Source organism: Priapulus caudatus, unplaced genomic scaffold, assembly GCF_000485595.1.
Source record: "Priapulus caudatus unplaced genomic scaffold, Priapulus_caudatus-5.0.1 Scaffold625, whole genome shotgun sequence".
In the NCBI taxonomy this organism is placed as follows: Eukaryota; Metazoa; Priapulida; class Priapulimorpha; order Priapulimorphida; family Priapulidae; genus Priapulus; species Priapulus caudatus.
The window spans coordinates 77,121-86,861 of record NW_014577686.1 but is presented as its reverse complement, the minus strand read 5'-3'; the positions used below and the strand labels follow the sequence as shown (position 1 = coordinate 86,861).

Below are 9,741 nucleotides of genomic sequence, written 5' to 3'. Positions count from 1 at the left end.
GCATACTGAATGCCGCATCACACGTATAATTAGGCTGACAGCTCTCACTCTAACCCTCTCCCCTTTCTCGCATCCTCCTCCCTCCCTCCTCCCGCTCGCTGCTTCCATTACCGCGCTTCCTCTCTCCTCCTCCCTAACTTCCTCTTCCTTTCCTGTCCCCTAACCCTTTCTTGCACTCTCTCTTCCTTCCTCTCTTTCTCCCTTTTACTTCCTGCCTTCTTAGTCACCTACCACTGCTGCCCCCTCTCTCTTCTTCAACATTTAAATTATACTTCCTTTCAAACTGCGCAGGTGAATTACAGAGAGGAAAGTCGCTAATACAGGGAGAGTTTTACTCTAGGTTCTTAGGGTTATTTCAGCTAATTTAGGTTAGTAATCACGCCTACATTAAAAGTTTCATGGTTCAAAATCACCATTAGAAATTTTTTTTTTAATGTTTTAAAACTAACGACTACCAGAGTTTATGTACAGCGACAGTCGGCGCCACTCAAAGCGCACGATCTGATAAGCATGTTGCGCAAAACCACTTTCCAGCCAAGCGGCTACAGACGAGGTGTTTCTGTATTTATTCATTTAAAGCAAAAGGATGTAATATCTTTATAAACGAATCTAGTTTCAGGTATAATCAGAGAGAGAGAGAGAGAGAGAGAGAGAGAGAGAGAGAGAGCGAGAGAGAGAGAGAGCACGGAGAGAGAAAGAGAGAGAAATTACAATTCTTTGGTCTTCTTAACATTTCTTCTCCCACCGTTCACCTCGTGCCTCCCTGTCTTCCTATTTACAATTTCCCCTGCTATTTATCCTTCTCTATTATGCCTCTCTCCATTCCTTCTTCCTCTATCTCTATTCCTCCCTCCATCCCGCCCTTCTTCTCTCCCTCCACTTCCTACCTTCCTCTCTCTCCACCTCCATATATCTCAGTCTCCATGTCCATTCCCCTATCTCAGATTTCCTTACATCTCCATCTACATTCCTCCATTTCAGTTTCCCTTCCCTGTCCATCTCTATTCCTCTATCTCGGTTTCCCTTCTATCTCATTCTCCATTCCCCTCTCTCAGTTTCCCTCTTATTTCTCTTTTTCATTCTTCTATCTTAGTGTCCCTTGCTGTGACTTCATTGTCATTACTCTCTCATCTGTTTCTTCCCTTTTACAATTATGAGTAAACTGTAGCAGTAAAGCTATCACTCCCTCCGTCCGTGAGTGTAATATAATTTGCTGTTCGTGTTCAATCAATGGTGATAATGCCCTGCCGGCAAGTAGCGCACTTCATGTTCTTCCCTATTTGGAATCGTGCAAATTAACCGTGTGTATGTCTGGCCGCAGTATTGCTAGCATTACTTCCGTCGTTATTGCGTGTTACCTCGCAGGCAGACTGAGAGTCTATTACTGGTGTAGGTGTCAGGCACGCATACACAGGCAACATCTGTCGCACGGCCTGACGGCAAGGTTTTTTTCCCGTTGCAGACGCCTCCGAGTTCGCCGAGCTCTATAGGGTCTCGCAAGTCTAGCATGTGCAGCATCAGCAGTCTCAACAGCTCCTCTAGTGGCTCGACAAAGTCGCACTCGCCGAGCCACCACATCAGATACCGGAGTCTCTCCCAGGCCAGTTCACGTGTAGGAATATGGGGACTATATATCGGGGGTAGTGCCTGTGAAGTGTGTGTGTGTGTGTGTGTGTGTGTGCGTGCGTGCATGCGTGCATGCGTGCATGCATGCGCGCGTGTGCATGCGTGTGTGCAGGCGGGCGTGCGTGCGTATATGTATGCGCTATATAGATGCTGTATATATAATATAGTTTATACTACTATATATAGTATAATCTAATATATCTGCATATATATAATATATAAAGTATGACATGTATAAATATATACATGTGTTGAGTTACGAGTGCGTTGGTGATTTGGTGATGTGTAACCTGTATGCGTTGGTGATTCGGCGATGTGTAACTTGTGTGTGTTGGTGATTCGGCGATGTGTAACCTGTGTGTGTTGGTGATTCTAATAAATAAGAAACACCCTCGGTCTGTAGCCCTTGGCTGGAAAGTGGTTTTGCGCAACTTATCAGATCGTGCGCTTTGAGTGGCGCCACTGTCGCTGTAATCAAACTGTAGTCGTTAGTTTTAAAACATTAAAAAAAAAATTTCTAATGGTGATTGAACCATGAAACTTTTTATGTAGCGTAATTATAACCTAAATTAGCTGAAAATAACCCTAGAACCTAGAGTAAACTCTCCCTGTATTAGCGACTTTCCTCTCTGTAATTCACCTGCGCAGTTTGAAAGGAGTATAATTTAAATGTTGAAGAAGAGAGAGGGGGCACAGTGGTAGGTGACTAAGAGGCAGGAAGTAAAAGGGAGAAAGAGAGGAAGGAAGAGAGAGGGTCGTAAAGAAGGGTTAGGGGACAGGAAAGGAAGGAGGAAGTTAGGGAGGAGGAGAGAGGAAGCGCGGTAATGGAGAGCGAGAGAGGGGCGGAGGGAGGGAGGGAGGAGGATGCGAGAAAGGGGAGAGGGTTAGAGTGAGAGCTGTCAGCCTAATTATACGTGTGATGCGGCACTTCAGCTATGCACGTGTGAGAAAGACTCGTGTGTCTGCAGCAGTGAGCAGTGAGTGCACGTATGTGCTGTATGTATTCCTGAGATACCGGCTCGCGCTTGCTATTCATTTCACCGCTCACTGCAGCTGGCTGCGCTCACGTGAATGGAATAGAGAGATCTTAGAGTTGTGCACATAACTGCAGCTAAACGCTTTCATCCTTTCCCTTTTATGTGGATTTGAACAGATGTAGGTCACATCTATGTTGCCTGAGAACTCAGTTCCTCCCCCCCCCCACCCTCCCACTCTCCCTTGTGTCTGTAATACTTAGCAGCCTATACCTTTACAATGTTGTTGCTAGCAAAAAAAAATCAGTTACGTTTGATAAAGAAGCCACGATATGACAAACCCTGGCGTCACGCAGCGTCCGTGGCTTCACACTGTAGTTGCATCATGTATTGTAATATACACACGCTTGTGCGCGGCACACACAGCTGCTCACGCACTCACGAACTTACTGAGGTACGCACGCACGTATGCACGCAAGCACGCACACATTCTCTCGGTTATCTCCGCAAACCGTTCTAATTTCCTTTGTTGATAGGTAATCTACTGACTAAATGCTGGTAACCATAGCGACATGTCCTTACCGTAGGCTACAGGTACAGGGGCATACATATGTAGCAATATCCAGCACGGGGTTTTGTTCCCACCCACTCTCTGTACTCTGCAGCTAGTGTACCCTGTACTCATGTGATTGTCAGGGAGGAATCTGTGTGAATACCAAGCTGTACAGAGAGAGAGAGAGAGCCCAGTTAAGCAATCTTGCATAACCCGAACAACAAGTGCAAGAGTGCGGCGTGGGAGCCAGCTTTCTTAGAAGCATCTGCCAGCTTTCTTAGCGATAAAGACAGCCGTGTGGATATTGAATGTATAACCCGCGTATTGGAAATTGGATAAATACATAATGATATAATATATAATGATATAATATATCAAATATTGCATAAGAACAGGTCGTTTTTACATATACATCAGTGAGTTTCCCGACTTCCCCCTCCTTATTTGTCATCTTTGTATTCCGGCTCCCTATTCCCTTAACTGCCTACTCCTTTCCCAGCAAGCACCACTCCCATACAGAGCTCCGTTAATAATTAAAGTATGTGTGCGTGTACGGGAACTGCTTTTGTGCGCAAGATTACAAAGAATGAGAGTCTCCCTCCATCAGAGATATGCGCAAGGAATTGTCCGTTGCCACTAACCAAATACCCGTTCAATTGCAGTTTCATGCTAGATCGCATCACCCCTTACTCTGGGGAATGAATGGCTTCTCTTACGGCTAGCCTGCATGGATTCATTAGTTCGTTGCCGAGTACAACTCTTCTCACGATGCATCACTGGCATCATCCTGCGCTTGCCAGATTTCGTGCTTGACGTTCTTCTTATCTGCGTTCGCAGGAGCGACGAGGGACATCGGCACCGCGCTGACGCGTCTCTGCATGCGGCAGCGCAGCATTGAGGCCAAGATGAGGCAGTTCACGACGGCCGTCGTCGAGAATCTGGTGGGACCCCTGCAGGACAGGATGGAAGACTGGAAGAAGATGGCCGCCCAGCTCGATAAGGATCATGCTAAAGGTACGGTGCGCGCGCGCGGAGGGATGCTGGCGGGGAGAGGGCGAGGGTTGGGAGTGAGTAGTAATTGTAAAGAGGAAAGCTGATAAAGAAGGAAAGGGAAGAGTGGTAGAGATTGCAACACTGATTAGGATAAGTTGTAAAGAGAGAGAGGTGTGAACGAGAGTATATATGTTTCTTTCTTTTATTCACCACACTCTAGACTGCTATCTAATGATGGTCGCAAGCGTAAACCCATTGCGGTTGATGATTTAGTCTCCTGGTAAATTCTACTTGAAGAACAATTTTTGTTTTTTAAAGAAAACATGTTGTACGCAACATTTTTTTTTTTGCTTGACGTTAATCGATGCTAAGCAACAAGGAATCGTCGATTGGGAATGATATCACATGGCTGTTTGATATCGGGACATGGCATCTAGCGTTAGAGAAGTGGAAAAACAAACACCATCATGCTTGCCCATCTATTACGAGTGATATATATTTCTCTTGCTGCGATTTATTCTTCAAATAATGGGGAAACTGTGGTTTTGATCCGAATAAGAAATGCACAATACTGCTAGATAGCATGCATGCTAGAAAATGTTCGCCTATAATGTTACTCATAATATAATTATATTTACAGAAATATAATAAAATAAATAGTATGTAATACTGTACTAATAATAAAACAGTACAATACTAATATAACAGTATAATGTAATAAAATTCATAATGATATTTGAGCATTGCCGATGCAGCTGTCCTTGGTTACGGGAGGCTGAGCTTAGCAACGAGGCGAGTGATGGGAATAACGGACTGTAATGATGCTAATACATCAGTGTCAGTTTATATGTGGGGAGAATATTGATTGTGAATTCCTTCTCAGCTATACAAACCGGTCCCACGTATCGTGAAAGACAGGATTGCGTGCAAATTAGCATTGTCGCTAAACGCCGGAAATGGCCTGCTTAGGGCGATAGAATTGGCCTAGGAGTGGCATATATTTATAGCCAGAACATTATTAAATTAATTTTCATAAGATCAATGATAACGTAATGTAAACGTTCTTCTGTGGTATTTCCCTTTGCTCTATAGACCCACTGTATTGTTGGTTCCATTGATACCACTTCATTTTCCTACTAAAACCATTCAAGATTTAAAGGTTTCATTGACAGGTCAGGGTGGGGTGGTTGCGCAGCTGCATGGTTGTGTTAAAAATTTGCAAGAAAGGCAAATTCGTTGCAGAGGATTAGTGAATATTATGCGTCACAAAGGGCTCGTGCTCTGTGTTGCAGAATACAAGAAAGCACGGCATGAGATCAAGAAGCTGAGTACAGACACTGTCCGGTTACAGAAGAAAGTGAAAAAGGGTAAGTACACAGAGTAGAGTAAGGGCATCTAAGAAACAAGACGTAACAAGATGGAAAAATATAAAATATGAAAATAGATATATATAATATAATTAATATACCTCTTGTCATATATATATATATATATATATATATTTGGACTGGGCCTGTGCCTGTTAGTGTTGTTATTGTAGGCTTAATCTTATTTTGATGTATCAACGATTAGCCTAATGATTCAACCTGCACAGACCAGGTTGCGAATAGCTGAAGCTATAGTAGCATGCAGTGACCAGTGGCTTATAAATACGAACAGTTTTGATCACCTGGTGAAAGTTTTTCCTTTCCTTGTTCTGATAAACGTAATATCTCTCCCGATCGAACAAGTGGTAAAGCAGTAGAGTTGTACATGCACACACCTTGTCATATTTGTTACCTACACTTAGAACTATAACACAATGACTATACAACGAAACCCTCTATCTCTGCACCCTGCATAGATCAGCTCTGTAAAAATGCAAAATATTTGTATCTTTTGTTTCGGTTGGGTTCATCTGTCATGCAAACACTAATAAACATAAACACTAACAAACACAATAATGGGGAATATTTTATGACTGCACGTTTTTTGGATCGTATTAATGGACAAGCAGAAACAGCAGTTAAAGATGGTAAATATTCTTGCGTGTGTATTATCTTTTGATGGGTTCAAAAGACAAGAAAAGGCGGCGGTAAAATTAATGAACATTTTTGTACGAGCAGACACGGTGTTTAAAGCCGGCATTGAGAATGTTCGCTCTCGTGTTTCGCGTGTAGGTTCGACGGACAAGCAGAAGCAGCTGCAGTGTCACCTGCAGAACGTCAGCGACAAGTATCTGCTACTGGAGGAGACGGAGAAGAACGCCGTGCGGCAGGCGATGATCGAGGAACGCAACCGCTTCTGTCTGTTCGTGAACAGCGTCCGGCCCGTCGTGGTGCGTTCATCCCGCGGCTCTCTGTTTACACCCGCGTCGCGTCGCCCCTGGCGTGCGGCTTGGCTGCGGTGTTCAGTCGTCGCGTTCAGCCGAGTTTTTAATTTGCTCGTGTTGACGTGATTTCGCGTGCAGTTCGGCTGTGGCGTTCAATCGCCGCTTTCGGCTGAGCGTTTTTAGTGTAGAGTTAGGGTTAGGGTTAGGGTTACGGCATAGTAGCGGCAATTTCATGTTCTTCTATTGGAATCGGTGCAAATTAAAGCCGTGAGTATGTCTGGCCGCAGTATGCTAGGGCATTACTTTCGTCCATTATTTGCGTGTTACCTCGCAGGCAGACTGAGAGTCTATTACTAGGTGTAGGTGTTAGGCACGGCATACACACAGGCAGACTATCTGTCGCACGGCCTGACGGCAAGGTTTTTTCCCGGTTGCCAGACTAGCCTCCGAGTCGCCGAGCTCCTAATAGGGTCTCGCATAAGTCTAGGCAATTGCAGCATCACAGTCTCAACACTCGTCTAGTGCCGAACAAAGTCGCACGTCAGCGGCGACCACCACATCAGATACCCGGAGCGTCTCCCAGGCCAGTTCAGCGTTGTGTGAGGAATATGGGGACTATATGATGCGGGGGTAGTGCCCTGTGAAAGTGTGTGTGTGTGTGGTTGTGTGTGTGTGTGTGTGTGCGTGCGTGCGTGGCAGGCGCGCGTGCGTAGCGTGCGATGCGTGCGTGCCGTGCGTGCGTATATATATCGTTATATAGACATGGCTGTATAATAATATAGGTTATACTACTATATTATAGTAAATATAAGATAAATAATATAATCTGCATATATATAATATATAAAGTATGACATGTATAAATATATACATGTGTTGAGTATCAAGTGTGTTGGTGGATCGGGGTGATTGTAACCTGTAGTGTGTTGGTGATTTGGTCGATGTGTAATCCTGTGTGTGTTGGTGATTCAGTGATGTGTAACCTGTGTGTGTTGGGATCAGTGATGTGTAACCTGTTGTTGTGTTGGTGATTTCAGTGATGTGTAACCGTGTTGTGTTGTGAATCGGCGATGTGTAACCTGTGTAGTGTTGATGATTCAGTGATGTGTGACCTGTGTGTGTTGGTTGATTCGGTGATCGTGTAACCTGTGGTGTGTTGGTGATGTCGCGATGTGTCACCTGCGTGTGTTGGTGATTCGGTGATGTGTAACCTGTGTGTGTTGGTTGATTTCGGGCGATGTGTAACCTGTTTGCTGTGTTGGTTGATTCGCGATCGTTGTCACGCATGCGTGTTGGTGATGTCAGTGATGTGTAACCTGTGTGTGTTGGTGATTCAAGTGATGTTAACTGTGTGCAGTTGGTGATCTCAGTGAATGTGTAAACCTGTGTGTGTTTGGTGGTTCAGTGATGTGGTAACCTGCGTGTGTGGTGATTCGCGATGTGTTAACCTGATGTGTGTTGTGATTCGGCGATGTGGACCTGTGTGTGTTTGGTGATTCCGCGGATGTGTGACCTGGTGGTTGGTGATTCGGCGATGTGTAACGCTTGTGTGTGTTGGTGATTCAGTGATGATGTGACCTGGCGTGTGTTGGTATTCAGTGATGTGTAACCTGTGTGATGTTGGTGGTTCAGTGATGTGTAACCTGCGTGTGTTGGTGAATTCGGCATGTGTAACCTGTGTGTGTTTGTGATTCCGCGATGTGTAAGCCTGTGTGCGCTTGATGATTCGGCGATGTGTAACCTCGTGTGTGTTGGATTCGGTGATGTGTAACCTGTGTGTGTTTGGTGGATTCGGCGAGTGTGTAACCTGTATGCGGTTTCGGTGATTCAGTGAGCGTGTAACCTGTGTTGTGTTGGTGATTCAGTGATGTGTAACCTGGTGTGCGTTGATGATTCGCGATGTGTAACCTGTATGCGTTGGTGATTCAGTGATGTGTGACCTGTGTGTTTGAGATATCAGTGATGTTGATGAGCCTGGTGTGCCGTGCTGGTGATTCGGCGATGTGAACCTGTGTGTGTTGCGTGATTCGGCGATGTGTGACCTGTGGTGTTGTGATCGGCGATGTTCACCTGCGTGTGGTTGGTGACTCAGTGCATGTGTAACCTGGTGTGTTGGTGATTCGGCGATGTGTAACCCTGTGTTGTGTGGTGATCGGTGATGTGTAACTGTGTGTGTTGGTGCATTCAGTGATGTGTAACGCTGTTGTGTGTTGGTGATTCAGTGATGTGTAACCTGTGTGTGTGTGTGAATTCGGCGATGGTGTAACCTGTGTGCCGTTGAGATTTCAGTGAATGTGTGACCTGTAGTGTGGTTGGTGATTCGGTGATGTTAACCTGTTGTGGTGTGGTGATTCGGCGATGTGTAACCTGTAGATGCGTTAGGTGATTCAAGTGATGTGCTGACCCTGTGTGTGTTGAGATTCAGTTGATGTGACCTGCTGTGCGGTTGGTGATTCGGTGATGTGTAAACCTGCGTGTGTTGGTGATTCGGCGATGGTAACCTGTGTGTGTTCGGTGATCGGCGATGTGTAACCTGTGACTGCGTTGATGATTCAGTGCATGTCGTGACGTTGGTGTGGTGATTCAGTGATGTGTAGACCTGTGTGTGTGGTGATTCGGGTGTGTAAACCTGTGTGTGTTGCGTGATTTCAGCGATGTTAACCCCTGCCTCTGTTGCGTGTTTGTGTGATTCGGCGATGGGTACCTGTGGTGTGGTTGGTATTCGGCGATGTGTAACCTGTGTGTGTTGTCGACTCATGATGTGTAACCTGCGTGTGTGGTGATTTCGGTGATGCTGTAAACCGTGTGTGTTTGGGTGATCGGTGATGTTAACCTGCTGTGTGTTGTTGATTCGTGCGATGTGTAACCTGTGTGCGTTGATGATTCAGTGATGTGTGACGTGTGTGTGTTGGTGATTCAGTGAGTTGTAACCTGTGTGTGTTGATGATTCGGTGATGTGTAACCGTGTGTGTTGGGCTGATCCTCGGGATGCGTAACCTGTTGTTTCCGTGATTCAGTGGATGTGTACCTGCTGTGTGTTGTGTTCGGGTGATGTGTAAACGCTGTGTGTGTTGGTGATTCGGTGATGTGTACGCTGCTGTGTGTTGGTTGATTCGGCCGATGTGTAACCTGTTGTGTTGGGCTTAGCCCGCATTAACAGCAGCCAGCACACGGAGTGATGCGTCTGTCCAGCCGTCTCGTCACAGACTCTGGCTTCACCTCAGCAGGAACACGCTGTTCCCTTGCGCGGCCACCCGCCTCCCTCGACCTCACCCACTCAGGTA

The 9,741-nt window shown here is 45.7% G+C and overlaps 1 protein-coding gene across 1 annotated transcript in view; it reads left to right on the top strand.

Moving 5' to 3' along the window:
* The window catches only part of LOC106812237 (MTSS1-like protein), a 93,901-nt gene that overhangs the window by 78,553 nt on the left and 5,607 nt on the right, over positions 1-9,741 (top strand). Inside the window, exons 5-7 of the mRNA XM_014816067.1 lie at positions 3,991-4,167; positions 5,439-5,513; positions 6,306-6,463. Coding sequence (XP_014671553.1) covers positions 3,991-4,167; positions 5,439-5,513; positions 6,306-6,463 — 410 coding nt within the window. The remainder of the gene's footprint in view (positions 1-3,990; positions 4,168-5,438; positions 5,514-6,305; positions 6,464-9,741) is intronic.